This window comes from Stegodyphus dumicola, chromosome 10 (genome assembly GCF_044657685.1).
Source record: "Stegodyphus dumicola isolate Sdum_Otavi_A_Nest chromosome 10, ASM4465768v1".
NCBI classification, from domain to species: Eukaryota; Metazoa; Arthropoda; class Arachnida; order Araneae; family Eresidae; genus Stegodyphus; species Stegodyphus dumicola.
Window position 1 is genome coordinate 172,124,996 of NC_140777.1, and position 26,034 is coordinate 172,151,029.

Here is a 26,034-nt window from a genome sequence, read left to right on the forward strand (position 1 = left end):
TTTATTGTAAATAGAAGAACCTGATGCAACAGTTATTTTTAAAGTTGAATAAAAAGGGCTTTAAACCCTTCTTACGTGTCTGTGTAAATTTACATGTTGTAGCAGTCACTACCACAGTTGCTGACAAGTTGGGACCACACGATACTACAAAGTTAAAGAAATATCCAAGCTGCTAAAATGTTTGGGGACCCCCTGCTGTAGGTCCCGTGACCCCCCCCCCACAGTTTAAGAAACTCTGATCTAAAATATGGAAATTTTCAGAATCAAAGTCCCAATAAGCCCAGATCTCAGAATTTGTACTGTATAAAAATACTAAGCTCCAGAATGAAAAAATTCTATATAATTCATGTACGTTCGATTCATATTTGACTTCAAAAAATCAATTCAGAGAATATTCAATTCAGAGAATTGCAGTACATATTCTCTGAATCAAATTCAGAGAATATGTACTGCAATTAAATCAAGCCAAAATTAAACATAAATCTCCAACAGAGTTTCTTAACCAGAAGGGAATTCCCTCCCTCCTCAGGGGTTCATAAATTCAGCGGAAGAAAATGCAGTTAGTCTTTTATTTAGATATTAAGTATTTAGTTTTAATTTATAAATATGAAAAACTACTTTTATTCGAGTTCTGGTATTTATCAGCATACTCTATATTTTTTGTTGTTTAATATGTAACACACATTAAAAAATAACCTAAATCTAAATAAATGTATATATGTATTTTGTTAGTTTAGGAATGGAGGAAGGGATTTTCTTCTAGTGATGGCGAAAGAGATGCATGGGGCAAAACAGATTGAGGTGAAGTGAAAGAGGTACATAAAGCAAAATAGGCCACTAATCTACAAGAAAACAGATGATACTTCAGATTAATGCACAAGCTTCACAACTGAAATAGCCAGGAATTTTCAATAAAATGATGATTTAAGATTGAAATAACATGAAAATGTATGATCACGAATATGCACTCCCAATGCTTACAGGGAATGCAAAGTACTCTAAAAGTTGTTAATGCATTTCCTCTATTGTTAACACACTAACCATAAAGGAAAGTAATGCACTAAACTTTTGAAGGCAATAACTCATTTAAAAAGTTTATGTATATCTTCAAGATACCCTTTGCAGTCTATGCGAGATGTGATCCTCTTTCTGGAAATGAAATGAAAATTACATAACAGATATGATCACTTTACAACCCATAGCAAGAACTACACGTGACATGTCAGCACTCTGTTTTAATTTGGACATCTGACAATGTGTTTCAATTTCATGTTTTAATTTGGACATGCAACAAATTGAAACATGACTGAGTACATTGCAGCTGACAGATGCATCATAAAAATTGGTGCCTTCTGCAATTTTTTTTTAATTGGTTAATAAAATCTTTATTTACTTCATCTCAGTATTATATTCTTTAAAATGGGCCAATAATTTATACCCTTTAAACATTATTTACTTCATTTAAGGTAATTTCTTAAGATAAGAGAAAAATATAAGAAAGATATTTAAAAGTTTTAAAATTAATTAGTTTTTAAATGGTATAAAGTTGTCAACAAAAAATTAGAATTTACAAAGCCAACACTAAAAAAGGGAGGAGGGGGTAGAAAGAAAAATCAGTTGTTTAAATGCCATCATACGCCACTGACTTATACCACCTGTCCTCAAATCAAAATTATATTAAATATATAGGATCCTATTTGGAAATATTTTGTTAAAAGCACATTTCTGACTATTTGTTACCAAATACCAAATAAGCAGATATAGAACATATAAGCATCAAAATATTTTAATAAATATGAAAAATATTTAAATGCATATTTTTTTATTATGTTTGTTTCCTCTTCAACAAGGATCCATGTCCGATATCTCTTGAAATCGACAGCATTTTATTGAAATATCTACGTCAAAATAAGATTGCTGTTTTGCCTAATTTTAAGTTTTACTTTGATGTGTTTCTCTTCCTATCTGATACTTACTGTTAGTCTTAGCTGTAATAGTTCAAACATAATTTGTTGTTTGTGCTTTAAAAAAAAAAAAAAAAAGACAAAATAATATCACAAAAAGGGAAATTGATAGCCCTGCCCTTAAAAAGTTTTGAGAAGCACCTTCATTTTACGTTAAATACTGAAATTGTCATTATCTAAAGTGAATACGAGTATAAAAGCAAAACATTACTATATGGAATAAGGATGTCAAAAATATATCAAATCAAATAAATATAATTCAAATACTATAAAAGTAATAATATGTTTCAAAAAATATAAAAATAATTAGTTAAATCAAACTCATGTTTTTTCAAATATTGGGTGCCATATTATTAATATCCACACTAAAAGTCAAACATATGGCTAAAACTCCTTCAAGTGGCAATGCATGCCCAAAATCTCCATCAGAAGTGGCGCATATCATTGTAACTTAAAACACAAAGCGAAAGCCTAAAATGATTATATATGCAACCGAAAACTAACTGTGCAAGATGCTTCATCAAAATAGATGCTGTTAGAAGAAAAAAACAGGCTGAAAAAGAATATGTGATATGCTCTTATGTATGATAATGCAACTACTGCTATGTTTTAATTCAAACTACTATTAGTTTAAACATTTATCTAGATAGGCTAGAAAGTTTTATATTTCACAAAACCATATTTACAAACAAACATTTTTAGCAAGATAACACACAGTTTTGGAATACCAGACATTATATATTCATGATTTGTTGAGTATGGATTTTAGTGAATAGTAAATTGACCCTTGCTTTGAGCCATTCACTTACATGAGATTATATAATGGAAATTTTTAAAAATGTTTTTTCTCATAAATGATACAGCAATAAAATGTCTAAGTCATTAATCACAGATATTGTGTAGTGTCACAGCAAAAATGCTATAACACATTTAAGCTTCTCATGGTGGTTTTAAAATCGTAAATGGTCTAAGCTGAACTGGAATTCCAGAGCAATTACATTTTTTATTTGAGGACTGCAATAAAAATCTCTGCATGTTTCAATCTTCAGTATCATGTGTGCTTTTAATATGGCAGATTCATTAAGAAATTTCCGAGTAAGATAAAAGGTTTTCTTGGTGATTGTAGAATTCAGGTATAAAAAAAGATGCCCTATGAAACTGAATGTCCCCAATAAAAAGTAAGTTTTTAAAAGTAATGATTTCATTGTAGACTACAAATTTACATATTCACAAAAATATTCTTAAAATTTTAAACACAATTCCATCAACTGCTGTCAAAGAACATGGTTACTTAATCTACATGATTACACCTCTAAAAATAAATAATTCTGACTATGAAAACTTATAGCACATATTTAACTTCTATAGCAGTCATATGAGAAATAAATTTTCTAGCAGTCATATGAGAAATAAATTTTCTATGTATTATAAAAAGGCTATATAGGAAGAAAAATTCAAGAAAGCAAAACAGAAAATTTGTATAAGATATATGCTAAAAATTATAAGATCTATTCCATGAAAGCCCCCATACAGATGAAAAAAAAACAGCAAGATCAATGCTCTTTAATTAATAAGATGTACTCTAGATACTATTTAAATCACCTCAAAACAGAAAAAATATTGATATCGGCACTAAGCTATGAAGCAAACTTAAAGAGGAATCATTTGAATTATATAAAGATTAGTTATTACATATAACTACTATTCATACTTGTATTTTGTATGATACCACTATATTCTATATGAGAAAGATGCATCTTGACCATTTGAATTTTAAAATTAAGCAAAATTCAACCTAAATTTCATTTTACGAAAAAAAAAAAAAAAAAAAAAAAAAAAAAAAGAGCTTTATACATATTGAAGGACTCAGGCCAGCAGACAATAATTTGAAGAAAATTACAGCTTCTTTCTCTAAAATGTATACTAAAGTTACTATTACTTTAGTCAAATTATTTAAGAAATATAGCAATTCTTTACCATATAAACCACTATAAACAGAGTTAAAAATAAAAATACATGGTACAACAGTATATAACTTTTGGATATCATACCTGAGGATGATGAGAAATTCTATTCCACAAGTGAAGTAGCATAGGATTGCAAAATTTAGAATTTTGGATTAATTTTATTTTTCTCCCACAAGTGACCCAGTTCTTATAACTTTTACTCTTCATTCTATTCCGTTCCTTTTATAAATAAAAACATATCATTGAATATGATTTGTCAGATTCAAGAAACAGTAATTTTTTTATTTTACATAAATATATATACATACAAATTGAAGAAAAAAAATTAATTAAAAACTATTAGAGTTGTGCAAAATTAATGTGAGTGATATAGAAAACAATATAATACAATATAAATCTACCAAAAGCAGTAAGCTGCCTAATATGGTGAAAGCCCAAATTATGCTGCTTTTTTATTTCTACTTTCTTCCTGTTAGGTACGATTTTTATTAGATTTATATTTATAATTTCTTTTGATAATTTTATTATTTTTGAACCTGCAGCAATTGCACAGATCATCTTTTAGTTTTTTTAACTTTGTTTTAGAAATCTTTAAAAGAAAGTTTTATCTACTTTCTTTTGAGTTTTTTTATATTATGTATATATACGTCCTGCAGTCACTATTACTCATATACTTAAATTATGAATTAATAAAACTTTAACCAAAACAGTAATCAAAACCATTGTTTTTATCAGTTTTTCATCTTGATCCTTTTTAGTGAATTAAAACCCCACATGTTTATTTAAGGATTGATAGTCAAGTAACACTTATTTACCCAATTCTAGATATGCTGATACATATTTATAAAATAGTCATTCTTAAGAAAGAAAAAGAAAAATGATCAAACTTTATTGGCTATAACTACACTTTTCATTTTTACTATCATTAAACATTTTAAGAGAAGAAAGTGTCTCTATGTAATTCGCCCAGAAAGAGCAAGCACTATTTTTTATTTTACATTATAACAGATTGTTTCATGTTTCCTTCCATACTTTAATCAAATGTTTATTAAGAGTAAAAGGTATAATGCAGTTAGAACAATGATCAATTAGAATTTAGAAAGCATGCGGAAACATTTCTTACTTTTAGTGTAGTTTAGTGTAGTGTATTATACAGTACAAAGTCTGAAATCCAGATGTTCATTATCCGGAATGATCTGAAATCCGGACCTGAAAGCCACAAACATTTTTTTTCGGGTATGCTTTCCGCATGCACATTTGATTTTTCCTTCCATAATGAAACATGTGGAGATTTTCACTTCCGATTTTTAATTTCACTTAGGCACTAAATAAAATACCTCGCTATGGAAAAACAATCATGTAAGCATAAATTTGTGAGATTAATAATTTGGCTCCATAGCTGAGTATCTGTTTTGGCATATATCTCAAATGTTCCATTCCATTTACCGCTGTTCGCAGCGCTTACCAAAACATTGACCTATTTTATATCCCTGACGCCGACCTGGCGAATCATTATTTATTATATTTTGCTTTCATCACTGCATGTTTATCAATACATGACAGCTTCAGTAATAACTCGTGCAGTGATGTCTAAACTTTTGTTTATATTAGTAATTGAATAATAAGAGTATAGCAACCTTTTATGCTAACATTACGCTTGGCGATGATTATAGATTTTTAAATGCTCTAAGAAATGTTGACGAGGAAAAATTCAATAGAATTGCTTTTCATATGCTAGAAATAGATTTTGTTAATGAAACTCATAGGCCAAATATTACATTTAGTGCTATTTTAATCAAGAATAAATGATATGTTATTCAGCATAAACCTAGAAGCGGTGGCAGAATATGTCAGCACCGGACAGCAGAATTTAGGGAAGACAAAATTTTTGGAATTTGGGGAAGCTCCGAGCAGCAAAATTAAGGGATGAGAAGTTTTTTATGATTTAGGGAAAGCACTGGGATGCAAAGTTCAGGTGTGGTGGAAATTTAGAACATAGGAAGGCACTTTGTAGCAGAATTTAGGACCCATAGAGACTGCACCACGCGGTATTTAGGGCCGGCCCTAGATAAAGCATTAAGTATAAGTGGGAGTTTATTTATTCAGGACTCAGATTAGTTTTAAGCATGTGCAAGAAATAAACGTAGGTATAGTAAATAACTAAACCAATATAATTCAGGCTTAATTCAGTATGCAAGACAAAATTTAGCAAAACAATTTAGCTTTTGTCGCCAATCTTGTGATAATAATGTATCATGGACGCTATTAAGCTAGGCTAAAATTATCTTTACTAATTCTAAGGCATTTCAGTTAATGTAGCGGACTGAGCTGTTCCCTAATCTAGTTTGATGCAGCTTCTTATTTTTTGCAGACTGTTATTATTACGACAATTTAAAAAAAACTAAGCTTAGCTTGAACTTTTGATTATGTTGAAAAGAGTTTCCAGTTCTGGAGCTGTCAAAGGATCTACAAAGTGAAACCATGTTTCGATGTTCATTAAACAAAAAGTGAAATTGCTGCAAAAATGGATAAAGGCATATCCGTCTCAAAATTATGCAAGGAGTATGGCATTGGAAAATCAACTGTACATGACATAAGAAAAAAGAAAAAGGAACTTTTTGAATTTTTTGTGGAAGCAACTTAAACAACTTACATTGAAAGAAATGTTTAATAAAGTAAACAAATAAATATTAAGCTTTTTTTGTAAATTTTGATACCTTTAGATCATAATTGTTCTTTATTTTATAAGTTACGATTTCATATTTTTAATTGTATAATTTCTGCATGCCATCTTACCAGATTTAAATTGATGATCTAACATCCCAAAAAATCCCAAATCCGGAATCGCCGAGGTCACGGCGAATCCGGATTTCGGACTTTGTACTGTATTAATTAAGTTTATATTTGAAGAATTATTAATATTTTTGTATTTGACAGGATGTAAGGCTTATTATAATTTTAAAAAAATTAAATAGCTTAAGCAAATGCATATTACACATATATTTACATTTCATATAAATGTATTATAGTATAAGATAAAGACAATTTTAAATTACTGTTAGCATATTTAATTTTCATATGCATATTATTAATATTTTATTTTACACACATTTTTTCCCCATTACCTTCCATAATACATGCCACTCCAGATGGTCAAGATTTCTTTTTGGATTGACTGGAAAACAAGAATTTAACCTTTTCTCGATATCTAGTACTATATCCTCCCAAAGCATGGATCTTGATTTCATTAAATTATCAAATGTTTCACCAAGCGCATGAAAATACATAAATTTGCAGCTTTTGTTTCTTTCACAATGAAAACTTGTCCATATCTAAAAATAAAGATTTACGAGAAATTATTTTATTTTTTAATATGACATGGAATGTCTAAATTACCTCAAATTTACAAAGGTGACATCAAAAGATATGAAATTTTGAATTTTTAGCACAAACTGAACATAATTTATGATTCTGCCACTCAAACCACAAAGCTAGAATACTATTTCATCTGTAATAATGTTCTACACATAGTTTTATTTTCCAAGCAAATTCAAAGTACATAGTATGTTGGTCTTCCTTCATTTTATCATACCGAAATAATTCACATAAAAGTGTGAATTGTTGAACATGTTAAAGAATTACATTAATTAACATTAACATTAGACTTGAATTAGAATAACATTAAGACTTGAGAAGAAAATGTATCTAAATCACAAACTTGATAAGGCCATTATTTTGTGAATGGTTCTTTGCATAATGAAAACCTCTCTGTTCCCACAGCTTTAACAGAACAGTTATTTTTGGTTAAAAATAATGATGATTATATCCTGCTCATCTAATTTCATTGACTGTGACTGTTTTTTTTTTTTCAAATGATAATAAAACTAATAGACAAATATAGTACTGATGTTCTAGAATTCAATGAAAATCTCTACATGATGACATTAGAAAATGATTTTGTCTATATGAGATGTGTTGGAGTAAGTGCACTTAATCATGAGGTAAATATTTTAAATGAATTAAAATTTCAACTAATACATACTAAAAACAATTCCACAATTTTTTGGGTTCACCTTTGTGCTTCCATTTAAGTCAATCAGTTATCTGTGACAAACATTTATATCCAATTAACATTATTTATTGTTAAGTTCTAAATAAAAACTCAACAAACCTGTTTGCGAAATGGAAACAATCTCCATGAATTATATTCTTCACTTGAAATTACATTGTACTTTTTAATGTACATTTCAGCTAAGATTCTTTTCTCTTCTTCTAAAACTTCTTCATTTATTTGCTTTAAAGAATACAATGCAAGATTTTTGTTGATGGCATTCATCTGCTTTTCCAGGAACATCTTAGAGCATTCTCTTAACTGGAACATAAATGATTCTGGAATCAGTGAGTGAGGAAACATAGCTTTTTCTTTATTTGCCACTATCAAAGAAATATGAAACTAAATCAGAGATTAAATTATACAGCATAACAATACTATTTTATTGTGAATTTCAAAAGTGTAACATAAAACTGTAATTAATTGTAAAAAATAAAGATGAAGTACATCACAGATAATTACTGGAACTGTAAGAGAAAGAAATAAAATAATAATTTGTTATTTAAGTGTTTTCATTGCAAGTATAATGGTATATCAAGAACAGCTATATTATTGTGTTACACATACTATTAGATTTCTTATTTGTTGAAAATTTCATTAGTGAATCTCATAACAGTAGTAAAACAAATTCAGGACTTTGAGTTATAACAGCCTTGACAAGAAATGGAAACTGGGGCATTTCAACTTTGGTGAAAAACAGTCAGCTACCATTATGCAAAAAGAAAAATAAATAAATAAAGTCATTTAATGTCTGTGGTTACTGATCCCCCACATAAGCATGCAGGGCTGGTAGAAATGGGCTAGCAATGCTGGCAGGTGTGCTCAAAAAGAGGAACTGCCAGACACATCTCTGAGACAAGAATCAACTACATGAACTCTGATTAATTATTATGTGTTTATAGCAAATATGTAGAAAATAATTAAAATGGAATAATATGTAATGATATGAATTGTGCTTGACATATACATCTAACATAAAATATCTTTAGAATGAAATTAAATAAAATTTACATACTATATCTACAGCAAGTACCTTAGATATAAATGCATGTGATATATATATATATCAAGCCCTTGAGATGGCAGCAAACTTAAGTTCTAGAAAGTGCAACACATTCTCTGTGAAAACATCTGTTGCATTCATTTTTTTAAAATCATGTTGATGAATCAAAACAGTAGTTCTGTATAAAGTTATGATGGCATTAAATTCAAGTTCAGTTTATTGATACAAGTAATCTAAGAACTCGTATATAAATTTTAATTCTCATCATGGTTCTCCATGTTATTTCACCTTTATTTCTGTGAGTTTTTATTGTGTCTCTAGTTTTTATTGCATCTACTAGACCACCTTGATTTTAAAAATCCTACAGCCTATATAATTTTCTTATCCCCCCCCCAATCTGCACTCCTTCTGTTTCCTTCATTTATAGTATTTTAAATTTCTTAAACACCAGAAGTAACTTCAGAGACTTGATAGCTCTGCCTCAGTGTTGGCAGGCCATTCCTGTTTTATGATAGCAAGCAGCAATAAATTAGCATTAAACTCAATTCATTCCAAGCTTAGCAATGAGATTCACTGGACCCAAACTGTGACTTCTTTAAAAAAAAATTTAACATATTCCATTGCTCCCCCTTCTCTAGGACAAGCTAGAGAAATTTCTGAGTGAGGATGCATAGATAAACTGCAACAAGGGTAATTTACATATCTATAACTGGAAGATCAATATATTGTCAACTTCAATAATTCACAACTGACAAATTTCCTTATAGAATACAATCAACTTAGGATGCTGTATAATGCAAACTAAAATTGACATAATCTTTCAAAGACATTTAAAAGTATCTCCTGAAGAGATTTATTTCTCAGTTTGTTGTTGTTTACACATACTGCCAATGTTTTCAATAAGTAAATTAATAAATAAATTTTAAAGTGTTAGATGTGATTTTGGATCAATTCTATTTTCTCCAGCCATTCCTGCTAAGATGGATTTATATTAAGCAGAATTCCGTGGTGTAGTCATACTTATCCGATACACAAGTAAACTAAAAAGGGCCAAAATATGGAAACTGTTTACCTTTAAAGTAAAGCTTTAATTTTAACTTCTTTTTCCTCCTTTTTTTCATAAAACCATTAATGATGTTGTAGAGGTCTATTTCACTGGCCTAGTTACTGTTATGCAGAGAGTACAAAAAATGTAGAAAATTTTTCTCAGATTTAATAACTATTATAACAATTGCGAGGAAAATTTACAGTAGTATTACAATATTTGGAACTTTTAATAAGTATTTAAACTGTAAAAGTTCAAAAGAACAGCCCTTCCATATTTCTGTTTCATTTTTTTCTAGCAACAAAGGAAATAAAACCTGAAATATTTCTCCCTCAATGGGAATTCTTTTGCATTAATGTCATCGAGGTCATAATTTAATTAATATTTACATTTTTCATTCAAAAGTTTCGAGAGAGTAAAGTTTGCACAGCAAAAGTAAATAGCTGTTGAAATCATGTGTTTATTTTTGATATTATATCTGGGATAAAAGCTATTTTTGTACTCAATTTAATTTTACATGGCAATCCAGAATCACATTATTCTTCACCTATTTTGATGATTACATGACCAATCCCCATGAAATAATATTTCACTCAAAAATACTGGATAAAAAAAGGGGTTGCCCAGGGTGTAACCAACCTCTCGAGCTACATGATTGGAGAGGCTTTACTGTAATTTTTGACATATGGTGAGTAACTACTTTAATATATGACTGGTAAAATTCAAATTATTTATGAATATTGTATAAAATAATATAAAACTTAATAGTTAATTTTAACTTAATGTTAGCTCATTACATCTCTGACAGAAATCTTTAAAAAAACGGACAATCACTCTACCACACCAGCAATCGGCAGACTACTAGAAAAATCAAAATATCAGGTGGTTCTACTCTTATATGCACCCTAAGATCACCAAATGTGGCGATATGTGTTCTGTGCTGGTTTTTGGCGCGATTGCGTGTTGTATGGCAACCCTTTTGACATTGAATACTCTTTTGTTGGAGTGTTTTAATTGCTCGTTGGTTCGTGTTGTGTGTGTTTTGAAATGGCCTATGTTGCAATAAGAGCCATGGTTGCTAGAAGGTCTGTGAGATTACTTTTATTGGCTGTGCATGATAGAAGTAAAGAAACACTGATGCAGTGTATTAAAGAGTGGATTGAGCTTCGTACAACTATTTTTTCGGGTGGCTGGAAATCTTACAAGGATTTAGGAAAAGAAGGTTTTGAACATTTACTTGTGAACCATAGTATGAATTTTCTGTATAGCGTGTCTGGCTGTCAGATAAATATGAAAGTGATTACGTGGCGGCATGTTAAAGGTGGCATGAAATTGGTATTTCTGGCTGTTCAAAAAAGCATTCATTCATGGTAAGTGCATTTTATTTTATTCTTGTTCTTATTTTGTAGAATGTTATGTTCATTGTTTAGTATGCATTTATATTGTTTTTGTTGTTTTTTTAATTCTTTGAAATTTATTTTAGTTATTTTAGTTTATTTTGTTGATTAGTGCATAGTGCCTAAATTGTGCAATTCGTAGATGTTTTTTAAAGTTGAAACAGAATGCTGTGTACATGGTATTCTTTGAAATTTATTGATGTTATTAAAGTGAGGTGTGCGTAGTTTGTAGATTCTTTTGCTGCCTAAATTGTGCAATTTGTAGATTTTTTTTAAGTTAAAACATATTGCTGTGTACATGGATTCTTGTCAAATATTTTTGGTTAGAAACTTTACGTTTTTGCTATCTAATTTTTTTTTTTTTTTTTTTTTTTTTTTTGTGTGTGTGTGTTTCAAATTTTTAGCTTAAATTGTGTGCTTAAAATGTTTTTGCATGTGCGAAAACCGCATTTTTGGAGACATTTTAGGCTTAAAGTTTGAAATGCAGACAAAAAATTTAGATAGTAATATGACACCGTGGAGTTTCTTGCCAAAAATGTTTGGCGAGAAATTTGACAACTTGAGGACATATATAAGAGTAGTTCCCATCAAGTTTTAAAACTGTACAGATGGCAATACTATTACAGTCAAAAGTCGTTAATTCGGACACCCATAATCCGGAATGATCTTTAATCCGGACCTCAAAGCTAAAAACTTTCTGCGCATGCGTCGCGTTGACACATGCGCATAGGCGTTTACGCGTGCGCTTAAGACCTCTTACGACTGCGCATTTGCATGTGCGCAAGCACAGAATACGTTTTTGCGTGCACGTTTTATGTATAACGGACGGCATAATCTAAAATTATCTAATTATCTATTTCAGTTAATGTTGATGATTGCATTGTTCCTTAATCTTCGAATTGGATCCGGATTATTACTTTTTGCAGACTGTAAGAGCAATACTATAAAAGTAAACTTGAACTTTCGATTATGTCAAATAGAATTTCCGATTCTGGAGCTCCCAAAGGATCGTACAAAAAGAAAGTATGTATTGATGTCCATCAAACAAAAAGTGGAATTGCTGCAAAAAATGGATAAAGACACGAAGAATGTGACAGAGAGGTTACTGAAAACAAAAAAATTTCGATTGACAAGTTAGTCGGTATTCTCGGCACAGCGATTAACGGGACTTGAACAAAAACTGAACTTTGTAACTGAACAAAAAATTATGTCTGTTTATAGAATTAAAGAGAAAGTATTATCACATAAAACGAAGCAACTTAAACAATTAAAAACTTACATTGAAAGAAATGTTTAATAAAGTAAACAAATAAATTAATTAAATAATTTTTTTTTTTGTAAATTTTGATACCCTTTAGATCATAATTGTTCTTTATTTCATAAATTACGGTTTCATATTTTTAATTTTAGAATTTCTGCATGCCATCTTACGCGATTTAAACTGATGATCTATAATCCGGAAAAATCGATAATCCGGAATTGCCGAAGTCCCGACGAGTCCGGATTAACGACTTTTGACTGTACTATTATTGAAGTTAACTTACACTATAAACTAATAAATAAGAATTTCCATAAAACTGAAAACGACATTGTATGAAATTTGCTATGATCCAGATATTATTACTATCTAGTGATAGAGTTGTAAGATTTGTAATAGAAGATTCATTCTAATATATCCTCCAGGATTCTTCATCTTCTGATTTTGTTCTACTATATCCTCCATGATTCTTTCACCTTCTGATCCTATATCTACTTGTGCTGGGTTTTACTTCTTTCTCAAATTTTATAACATTGTCATTTTATTTCTCTCTGCTGTTTCTAATTTAAAAGCTTTTCATTCATATTTTTAACCAAATATTCATTGTTTGCTTCGGATCCAAAAAGTTGATCAATTCTTTCAATAAAATTTGGTACTTTTCCATTTTGCCGGCGCAGGTGATCAAGTCGCCAATAATGGTACAACTGGATGCCAAACAGAATATCCTCGCTGGTAACCGTTTATGCCTCATTTTCAAAACAAGTCACAGCCATTTCTTATCATACTGATTGCTTCTTCCAATACTGGCATACAATTACATAGAATTTTTACCAGATAGTTCAATTTTATGCCCTAAGGCCATTCACAGTAATTAAGTCAATTAGGATGCAATCACATCACTCATCCAAAGGCCAAAATATAGAAAAGGCAAAGTAAAGAATTCAGCAGTTCTAATGAGAATGCACTAACAAAGTAAAGTACTGTGGTTTTACATAATTTCTGAGTAAGCTATTCCTACAAATTGAAATAATTCTTGCATTTAATTCCAAATTAAGATTTAACTTGAAATTAATATAGATAATTACTGAGAGCATTAGATTTTTGTAGCGTAATTTATGTGAGATCACTTGGGGTGACGTGATATGAACCGGCGAACCAGCATGTTGAACCATGAAAGCACAGCAGTTTCTTAAATTAATGCCTTTTTACAAATTTATTGGATTTTTACAAAATTTTAAACAATTTTAAAATGTTTATGCCTTCAAAATAAAAAAAATCTTAGAACTAACATTTGTTAAAATTTTTTATGTGTATACTGTATGTAGTTGCCAATAAAGTCAGCTTGGCAAAATTTGCACCAGCGAAACAGAAAAGTACTTAAAATTTTAATATTCATTTCAACGTTGAAAGAGCCATCAGATACCCAGTAAAAAAGCAAAATTGAAGATATCAGCCATGAGAAATTTACAACGCATTTTATCAAATAACGAAAATTTATTTGTGATAACTTAACACAATGAATTTATGAAACTGTTTAATTCCTGATCTATCAGCCATAATTAAATAAATAATATCAAAAAATTAAAATATGTTATGAAATTAAAAATCATAACATTGTGGTGTAATGGTAGCACATTCACTGTGTATTTGAGAGGTCCACGTTCGAGTTCCGATGAAGGTATTGCTCATTTTTCACGCCTTCCTGCTTCAAAATAACATAATCACTCTAAAAAATTTCAGAATTATGATGTTTACCATCACATAAAAATTGCACATTTTTTAGTATGGTGGCATAAAACTCCAAATATCTGCTTGCTTGCAAGATGTTACTGCAATTTAAAAAAAAAAAAAAAAACTGCTGTGTATACAGTGAAGCTTTATAACATCATATATTGACAGAGTAGATGAACATTTCTCAAAAACTTAAACAAAAGCAAAACATATGAAGGTCTGCAATCCTGCATCAGCTTCAGTTTATGAATAATTCTTGCTCTGCATGTTGTCTTTATCTTCATATTCACCCTCCTCATCATCCTTCTCCTTTCCTAGTACATAACTGATTATATTTTTGTCATCTTGGCAAAGAGAGATATAAACAGAATTGTCTACATCCATCCAAACCTACACATCCTCTTCACAAACATTATTTTTTTCCAAAGTGAATCCAAAATGCTGGTCATAAGTGCCAAATATGTTTTAAAGCCAAGTGAATTTTTGGCACGTAATTCGTCATCTATGAACATGATCACAAGCCACAATTTATATCAACAGCGACATAAAGTCATTTACATTTTTTCAGGCAAAATCCAATATAGTTTCCCAGGCAAAAGCAAATATAGTACCTTTCTACGTGAATTATTTAACAAAGTCATGGACACACTTTCAAAATTCCTACATCAATGCACAAAAGGGGATCAGCAGTTCCTGAATAACTCATTAGTTGGATAAGGCTTGTCATCTTGACAAAGTGAGATATACATAGAATTGTCTACATCCATCCAAACCTACACATCCTCTTCACAAACATTAATTTTCTCCAAAGTGAATCCAAAATGCTGGTCATAAGTGCCAAATATGTTTTAAAGTGAAGCGAATCTTTGGCACGTAATTCGTCATCTACGAACATGATCCATACTTGCCAAACTTTGACACTCAAAAATCAGGAGATTTTTTTAAGAAATCAGGAGATTTTTCACAATGTTAAAAAGACTTTTTAAATGATAAAAATATAGCTTTTAATAATGAATTAATTAACTTTAAATAGTAACTAATTCTTAAATGCAAGCAACACAAAAGCACTTTACACATAAAAAAACATTTTTATTACTTGCATCGTTTAAGGAAAAAAAAAAAAAGACACATTAATCAGTTTTCATACAAATGTTATAAACAGTGGCAGATTTTGCTTTCTTTAAAAAAGAAACTGTTTCATAGATGTTGCCATGTAGGCCTGCTTTCGCTACTAAAAGTTTTTCTAATGTGTCATCGCTAATATTAGATCTAAATTTAGTCCTTGTTTTCGTAACAACACTGAAAATCCTCTCACACTCTGCATTACTATGGGGAACTGTCAAGATGGCCAACATAATTCTACACAGTTCACTATATTTTAAAATTCCATCAGCACCTTTCAGTTTTCCAATTAAACTCCACTGGGTGTCAACCCTAGCTGATTTTATAACTTCATCCAAGTTTTCTAATTGTAAACTGCTGTTATGCAGCTGTTGGAACTGTTTCAATTTTTCCTTCCTTTTAGAACTCCTTTCAAGATAATAATAAATATCAATAATGTGTTCATCTACATTTATTGGTAAAGAAGCTGCCCCTTTTTCAGCTACTGAATCTAAGAGGTGACAGGTGCACCTCATAATCTGCAAATCTGAATTTTCCTTTCTTAAGATGCCTGCAACACCAGTCTTGAAGCCTACCAATACTGGTACATTATCGGCACCATGTGCTAAGCAATTATCCAGAGGGACTGCATTTTCTTTTAAAGTTTTAATAATTGCAAGTGCTATATTAAAGCCTGTCAAATGTCCTTCTAAAGTGGGGACAGAAAATAAACAGCACTCAATTTCTGAAGACTGTGGATTAAAAAAAGAAACAACAATTGGATACAGTTTTGAATCGGTATTACTACTTCCATCCGTAGAGAGGCAGAACGGAGCTATTTTAATGCAATCAATTACTGAATTTATTTTTCAAACCCATTTCTTTAACAATTGCACCTGTTTTGGTTCTTGCACTTGAGTATTTCTTAGCGATTTCACTATCAGAAAACATTTTTCTAAATAAAGCTGCAGTGTAATCCAATGCATTCAGTGGCAGGTTGTGCTCCAGTAAAAAGGCAGAGAACAGACATTCTGCATTAATAACTTTTTGGTCCTCTGTTTCCGAAGAAAAATTTAATTTTCCGTTTTTTTCAATACAACTCATGCTGTCCTTGTGTTTTTGTGTACGCACATGTTTGAGAACTTCGCCCTTGCACCATGCGAAATCGAAAAATCGCAACGACAGGCGGTACACATCGCAAATTTATTACATTTCCTTGAGGAAATAATGGAAGGAAAGTCAACTGTGTACGATTTTAGAAATGTACATGAGTATTTCACCTTTCTCGCAGACATAACGAAAGATGATAATTTCTAAAACTATTTCCCGAAGGCACGTGTACTCACACAACTCAGGACAAAATTAACAAAATAACTAAAGAACATCCAAATAACAGCTTGCTTTGTCCTCATTGGCTAATATATGCCAGATGACACGCAGTGGAGCTCGATACCAATTGGAGAACTAGTGAACGATGTTCCTGGATATGTATATGCTCTCACTCATAAAGCAGAAGTTATCTGATTCGAAAGGTTTTGTTTTAGATATAATCTAGAGAAAATTCAATTGCTTTCAGACGTCTAAAATATTTTATTTATTATTTTTTTTTTTTTGTTTTGTTCATATAACAAAGTATTAAGACAAGTTCCATAAAAATCGTGAGAAATTTTAAGAATAAGAAAAAGTAGGGAAAATATATTGTAAATCGGGTTGGCGGGAGAGCGGTCGAAAATCGGGAGAGTTGGCAACTCTGATGATCATAAGCCACAATTTATATCAACAGCGACATAAGGTCATTTACATTTTTTCAGGCAAAAGCCAAAGCAAATATAGTATCTTTCTACATGAATTATTTATTCCAAAATTCACACAACAATGCACAAAAGGGGATCGGTAGTTCCTGAATAACACATTGTTGGATAAAGCTTGTTACATTGGGCGGCAAAAACATACCACAAATATTTTAGCATTCAGATTATTAACTCATTAAATACTTCTTTGTCTTGAAGATATAAATTTCAATTTTAAATTTAGATCTTCAAAAATTGCTATAAGGGATTAGGTTTCATATATTGTAAAAAAAAAAAAAAATTCTTATAAATCTCTTTAAATTATTTTCCTCAGCAATCAAATTTGTTATTATTTCAAATCTCTGCAGAAAATCACTGCTTCATATATTAAGAAAAAGTGAATAGTGTACATGATGAATGATTTTTTTTTTAACCAATAGATACTAAATTATAAATCAAAGTAATACTAAACATGAAATAAATATAATAATTAAAATTGGGGGGGGGACTTTGGATTAATTTTCCTTTTTAATCTGAAGTCTAAATTTAAAATTCATAAAAAATAAATATATCTAAAAATTGTGCTACTCACAGTACTTTTCTCTTAAATGATCAAGATATGTGCTTATGCTTGCAGAACTTGAATATCCTAGGCAAATGACATATATTTCAGAATTTCCAGCTTTGCTTGTAAAAGGTTTAAAAACATGCACCTAAAAGAACACAAAGAAAAAATGAAATTACAATAATGAATATTTTACACACTTGTAAAGTATTTCAAAGTTGGTTTAATTTGCAATAATTATAGTCATATAGGTACTACCTTACTAAAGCCATCCTTAGTCAGTTAGTCCATAATGTGCAAGTTTCAAATGCCACTAAAGATTTCTATGAGAGCCACTTTATATACAGTTATATATATAAAAACATACATTTAATTGTAAAAATACATGACTATGTTTTGAATTTTATTATTTATATAAATAATGAATATGTCAAGCTAATAAAAAGTCTGATTATTGTGGCAATTTAAAGAAACATTTAATGTGATTTATTGCTACAGCATTTTTCATACATATTTTATAATTTACAATACAGAATGCTTAAATAAAATATAAATTATATTTTTCCTTCAGCACTATACAAACTCATAATTTACAAAGCAAAATCAAGAGATATATGGTGAAATAGACTTATCTATTAGAACATGTTTACATGTTTGAATGCATATGTGTTATTTTTTTTTTTTTAAACACAGTTAAGTTATTATTAGATTTCAAAATCGAAGAAGTCAAATGTTATACTCATGTAGTAAAACGCTCGCAAAATTAGTTTAAAAGTATTTCAGATTTACTAAATATGTCTATTTCAAAATAAACTATTCGGTATAATTTATATTTTTCGAGAAATTTTTAAAAATTTTTTATGGCTTTTTTATACATTCATATTTTTAAAAACATAAAAATAGCACTTTATATTTAATTAAATAATTAAATTTTTTAAACATTCAAATATAAATACAGTATGCAAGTTACTTAATTTAGGAATTTTTTTGTGATTCCCAAATATTAAAAAAAAATTAGAATACAATTCTCTTTATTATGAAAGCACCTAATAGGTGGGCCACCATCGCCTTTCCTATGAAGGGGACGGACAATTACAACCATGCCTTTTCCGGGATTCGATTCCAGGCCCTTTGGTATCACAGTCAGCTTCCCTGACCACTATACCGACTGGGCGGCTAAACAACAACCTTGTGTTTGGCATAGATTTTAGTTTGTCAGGAGGAGGAAAATAACAATTCTGCAGATATTTTTGCTTTTGATGTAGAGAGACTTTACCTATTTGTTCTTGACACTGGATACAGTTTCTATTAAAAATCTACAGCAGTACTTGTGTAATATCCCGTCGACCATGAAAGTTGGCTACAGTCGAACCTTGAAAGTTGGTGGAAAAACCATCAAATTTGTGCCAATCATTCAGGTGGAATTCTGAAGAAACTGACGTCTCTTTAAACAATTATTATTCAACAGGCTATGTTTCTGCACTTTGTAAAAAAGATTCTCATAAAGTTCTACTATTTTGTTAAACTTCGATTTCATAAACTTGATACGCAACAGAACTCGTATATTTTTATGAACTCTTATTATATACAGTACAAAGTCTGTAATCCGGATGCCCATTATCTGGAATAATCTATAATCCGGACCTCAAAGCCACAAACTTTTTTTTTGGTATACTTTACGCATGCACGTTTAATGTTACGCATGCGCGTTTAGCACACACACACACACACACAAAAAAAAAAAAAAAGCAACTTAAACTACTTGCACTGAAAGAAATGTTTAATAAAGTAAACAAATAAATATTAAGCTTTTTTTTTTGTGTGTGTAAATTTTGAGACCCTTTACATCATAATTGCTCTTTATTTGATAAATTACTTGTTCTCTCTATGATCGCAGTAAGCTGTTTTACTTCAAAAATACTACAGAATGCCCAAACTTGGGACTGGGAGTCAATACAGATACAACATACGTGTATATCTGGGTTACTACGTAAGTACTTTTTGTCAATATTGTGGGTTGCTACCTAGCTATTTTAGGAATAAACTGCTTTGCTCTAGGAATACTTTTCTTGTTCCAGGGTGGGCCAGATAATAAGAGAATACCCTAAATATTTTTATTATATTTGTCACTTATCTCAGTAATTCTCAATTTTATCTCTATAATGGGATAAAAAGTTAATTTACCATGCTTCTACTCATAAAGTTCTACTATTTACTACTATCTTACTTTAATGGATACATCCTTGATATCGGTAAATTCAATGTGCTGATTGATAAGATGTGCATCCAGAAAGAAATTTCACTAGGTTCATAAACATAAACAGAAAGAAAACATAGCTATTACATGGAAAAAATTATTGGAACAGATACAGCAGCTGTCGAATTACTTTTCAACATATTTACTATTAGAACTGAAACACTCATTATATTGTGAGATCAGCTTTTGTATTCCTTTGTCACAGAATTCTGTCACCTGATACTGGAATTGCTGTGTAACGGCTGTCTGCCCTCTTCCTCACTTTGAAAATGCTGACCAGATAGAAATTTCTTCAAGTACAAGGGGGGAGAACGGAGGCTGGGAGCAAGATCAGGACTATAAGATGGATGGTCATACACCTCCCTAGTATGAACTAATGCAGAAAACAGGTTGTGCATTGAACTGTATGCAGTCAAGCATTATCATGGACCAACTTACCATCTGTACTAGGCATGCAGTGCCTCTTCCTCTGGATGGTCCAACAAAATATCACAGCATTTGACAGTAATGGTGATCATTTACTGTTCACTTCTGCCCTGGAGTTCAATGACGAGATCGTGCATAGCAATTTTCAGACAGATACAGTCTATTTAAAATTTTTCCTATATGGAGATCCATTGTGATTTCAATGCATCAATTTAAGTTTGGTTTCAAGAACAAGACAACAACCCATAATTTACCATCTGTGATGATCACGTCAGGAAATTCATTCCTGCAGGGCCGGATTTATGTATAAGCTATAGCTTAAGGCCCCCACTTTCTTGGGGGACACCCAAAGAATTTAATATAAATAGTATTAAAACATATTATAACAGACTTATAAAGGGCCCCATATCTCAACTAGCTATCAAGTCTAAATCTGGCATTCTTTTCATAATTGTACTGCTGCTGAAAAGTCAATGCTGATCCCAAGTATTTGTTCATGTGTTTGTGTGTCAAGCTCATCAATATCCAACTGGAATACAATTTCAGAATAAGAAATGTTTTGAGACAATTTCATGCAACAAGAAATAGAATATCTGAAAAGAGCAACAGCAGTGGTTCTATATCACTTGCACACCACTTGAATGGTCATGATGTCAAGCTTATAGCACAGTTAGTGATGAATTTTGATCAGCGCATTCAGAAACTTTATCAAAATTAATCCCCCAATTGGCAAGTGAGAAAATAAGGGCTAACATTTTAAGTTGCTAAAAATGTGATAATATGAGTGACTGGGAAGTGAGAACTGCTGCATATGATAATATCCTAAAACTCCCAGGCGTGCACTGCCACAAGGACATGTGTCTTTCACGATGCATGGTCTATCAGCTATTGCTGGTGAAACTCAGGACAGGATGCTTTTATTCTGGATGTACCTCATAAATGCCATCCCTGACAATCATCTTCTCTCTTCCCTTCTTCTCCACTAATTCACATTCTGGAATCACGTCTTGTCATCTTAGACAAAATTCATGGAATTTTAAGGAATATTACAATTTTAAGATAATATATATGAATATTTATCATTATGAGGACTAAATACTTTTTACCTCTTTAAATATACAATTCAAAAAGTATATTTGACAGATGTTCATGTATTCAAACAGGGTGAATTTTTTTATCACAAAACTGCCCCCTGGAGCTAAAATACTCAAGCCAATCAGCATTTCTGAAAACTGAAGGTCAGCAACAAGGAACTCTTGCTCACCAGGATTATCCAAACAATTGATGCTTCCATCAGCAGTAACCTATACATAAAATAAGACATATTTTTAGAGAACAACAGGTGAATGATATTTTATTAATGTCACACAAAATGTTGGGAAATTAATGAAAATAAAATAGAATAATTATCGGAATTAATGCAAGAAGAATCGGTGTAATATTCATAAATTTGCAGGATTAATTTCAAAAGTTTAAATATAGAATCTTCTTCAGCTGCAAAACCTGTGCTCTGGTGATAACAACAAAAGGAAGAAAGTCAAACTACTGGAATCACCTTTCTTCCTCGCTTGAACACAGGCTTCTCTTTCATAATTTGCACTTCTGCAGCTGAAAATCCATTCCAAAAATTGTTATTCGCAGTGTTATTTTACCCCAGATAAAACAGAATAAATTTAAGATAAAACAGATAAAACACAATTAATTTATTTAAAGGTGGTTACTTAATATGAAGAAAACAAATATCATGAAATATAAAAATTAAATTAAGTCTTAATTTTATTAGTAGTTTATTAATTAAATTTTGTTTCACTTTATAGCAATTCATTCAGATGTAATTCAGGAACACAGCTCCATTCACCTTCTTTTGGCTACTTCTTGATAAATATCTTAAAGGTTACCTACTTTATTTAATTGGGGTCTGTCACACTAAGCCAACATGGACAGTTAGCCCACAGAACATTTAGCCAATACGGACATTTAACCGACAGGACACCTAGCTGACACTGACGTTTAGCTGACAAAGGATATTTAGCTGAACAGGACATTTAAGTGACATGGACATTTAGTTGACAAGACATTTAGCCAACAGGACACACATTAACCCTTTGAGGTTTGGTGCATAAAAAAAATTTTTTTTTGGAAAAAATAACTTTACACATAGATAATTAGCCCCTAACACAATGTTATTTCATGAAAAAAAAAAAAAAAAAAAAGTAAACCTTTAAGGTAATTCATGACATGGTGGGATACCACTTGTCCCTCTGTGCATCTAGAGCAGTAAAATGGCATCTTTGCCTGAGCATAAATTTTCCTAACATGCTTATCTAAAGTTGTAGTTTTAGCAACCAAATGAAAATGCATGATATAATAAACATTTTTGAATAATTATCTACAAAATATTGATCATATTCGCAAAATAAAAAATATTTTTCTTTAAAAAAATTATATAATTTTAAAAAATCGTTCTCTGTAAGACATTTTAGATATTTTTTAATGATTTCATAATAGATTTGAAACAGAAAATTTTCGTTCCAGTACTTTATTTGCTACAGGTTTGAAAAGAAAGATATTTAGAAGGTTGTCATGTTTATTTACATTTCACCTCTCTTTCTTCTGCTTAGGATATTTTTTTATGGTGAATCACACTCACATAACCATTCAGCATTCAATGACATTTCATGTTACGGAGTTAAATTTTCATTTCTTTCGGAAAAAATACTAAATATTTTAAAAGTTTTAACATTAGTGCAATTTATTAAAAAATATAAAATTGCATTATCAACATATAAAATAAACATACTTGAATTTTAAAATATTTAAATGGTGCTGCCATCTAGTAGCAGCAATGCCTACATGTGCGGTGGAACATATTTGTCCCATCTTTTAATTTCAACCATTCTTAATTAATATGTATGAATTAAAATAATAATTTTTATTAGAAAAGGAAACTTTCACATAAAAATTTTCATTCTAAAAAACTGCTTCAAATTTACACCTGCAAAGAATTTTTATTTTACATTATTTCCATGAATGAATACTAGTGCTGCCATCTGTTATACATTTAGAGAACTAAAAGGCATTATTATAAATATTTTAAATAGAATTTTGCAGCTTTCATCTGTGAGACAAAAAAAGGTGGGATGCCCGTTAAAGGGTTAAAGATATTTTAGCCAACAGCACATTTAGATGACAACATGTACACTTTAACAAAAAAGACATACAGCAATGTTTTAGGACAATTTGTCGACATTCATCTTAAAAAAAGGCTGTTTTCAGGGTACCCAATGAAAGGGTTTATGATTAAGTACCATATTTTTTACTCTAATGTTAAAGAGACTCTGGATTTTAAAATTAAACAGACATAAAACTTTATTTTAGCACAGATTTATTAATTCAATTTCAAGAGTAATCAGACATAGGTGTCTATGTTTGGTTTGAATTTGTTTATTTGATTATAACAAAGTACTCGAGAGCTACATGCCTAAGGGAAGGGATGCCTATGTGGAGGAATTTCTTGAAGAAACTTTTTTTACATATTGTTGGAGACGGCCACTGCAGACAGACGATTACATAATGGCTCGGCGAAGGTCAACAGAAGGAGCGCCGCATCTGATTGGACTATTTTTATTATTCTTATTTTTTTCTTTAATTGCGAACTAAGCGGGGAAATTCCCTTTTCACTCAGTTATATGTATGCACTAGTTAAAGTAATGTAATGTTTTCAGCTTGTGTGAGATATCCATATTAAATATTTATATTAATAATCCCTGCTGTGATTATTTAATTTGTAATCTGCACGTTGTAGCCCTGTGAGTTGCAACATAGTAAATTTGGCATCCGCTACTTTATATTTTTGATGAAATATGGATATAAAAGTTTTGAAAGCAAAACGAAAGTCGCTGAGAACAGCGTTTACGGTATGCTGCAACGATATAGCTCAGAAGATCGAAAACAAAAGTCAAGGAAGTGACGAAGTCAGTACGTTGTTTCGGCAGATTCAAGACAAATTCTCATGTTTGGAAACAACTCAAGAAGAAGTTTCGAATTTGTTGCTGAGTGATGATGCCCTTCAAGATGAATATTCTGAAGATTTTTTGAAAGCAGAAGAATACCATGACAAGTTCTGCTTGATCTGTTCGCTCTTAGAAAATGCAAAGAAGGGAAATTCGGTTACGGAAGGAACAACAACCGAGCAAAAAAGGAAATTCAAGCTTCCGAAACTTGAATTAAGAAAATTTAGTGGAGAACCGAAAGACTTTCTTGCTTTTTGGTCCCAGTTTGAAAAAATTCACAACGACCTCTCCATTGTCGATGAAGATAAATTTCAAAATCTTTTACAATGTGTGGTAGCAGATTCTAAAGCATCCAGACTCATAACAAGTTTTCCGCCAACTAAAGAAAACTATTCAAAGGTGATCGCACAACTTACAGAACGCTTCGGGAGAGATGAACTTTTAGTTCAGATTTATGTACGGGATCTACTTTCCATAGTAATGAAAAATGCTGCTGGTAGGATAAAAGTAGATTTAGCTATATTTTATGATTTACTTGAGAGCAAGCTTATGGCACTGGACAGCCTCGGTAGAACTAAAGAAAAATTTGCAGAAATTTTAGAGCCACTTGTTGAGTCCTGTTTACCAGAGACTGTTCTTCGTGCGTGGGAAAGAAGCCGCTCGATGGAAGATACTGCGTCACATCAAGAAAGTGCACGTTCGTAGGATAAACTTTTGTGCTTTCTTCGAAAGGAAGTGCAAAGTGAGGAAATGATTAAGCTCGCTCGTACCGGGTTGAGAGCTTCACGTTCTGCACATTCGCGTTCCCATTGTGATGATCCAGGTTGCTCTACAGCTGCTGCCTTGGTAAATGTTCAAGACAATACAGGTAGGTGAAATTTACGTTGTATTTTTTGTGAGAAATCCCACAATTCTGCCGAATGTTTTTCTGCTCGCAAAATGTCTTTAGAAGATAAACAAAAACTTTTGGTGCAAAAGCACGCTTGTTTTTGCTGCCTACGAGTTGGACATAGTTCACGGGCATGCAAAAATAAAGTTAAATGTTTAACATGTGATAGATTTCACTATACCATTATGTGCTCAAATGGGGAACCTGTAAAACCAAATGAAACTGACAATACTGTTATTTCAAGTAATGCATTGTCTAATCAGTCAACTGTTGATGAAAATGTGTATTTGCAAACACTTAGTAAATTGCAAACACTTGCAAACACTTAAAAATAGTTTTTGAGGGTAGACAACTTACAGTTCGTACGATTTTGGACAGTGGTTCTCAGAAATCTTATCTTTCAGAAAGGGTTATCGCGTTTTTGCAACTGCGTCCTAAATCAAAACAAACTATTATCCACTGTTTGTTTGGGGGGGAGGGGAGAGAGACAAGTCCTCATTCCCATTTAGTGTTTGAT

General features: G+C 31.0%; 1 protein-coding gene across 2 annotated transcripts in view; it reads right to left on the reverse strand.

The window, feature by feature from the left end:
- aft (cap methyltransferase 2) overlaps positions 1-26,034 on the reverse strand; it is a 76,992-nt gene that overhangs the window by 33,565 nt on the left and 17,393 nt on the right. The window contains exons 3-7 of one of the 2 annotated variants that reach the window (XM_035356412.2): positions 21,722-21,919; positions 17,960-18,080; positions 8,103-8,365; positions 7,057-7,263; positions 4,016-4,150 (exon numbers count right to left, since the gene is read on the reverse strand). In XM_035356412.2, coding sequence (XP_035212303.1) covers positions 4,016-4,150; positions 7,057-7,263; positions 8,103-8,365; positions 17,960-18,080; positions 21,722-21,919 — 924 coding nt within the window. The remainder of the gene's footprint in view (positions 1-4,015; positions 4,151-7,056; positions 7,264-8,102; positions 8,366-17,959; positions 18,081-21,721; positions 21,920-26,034) is intronic. The other variant, XM_035356413.2, reaches the window with a different exon arrangement.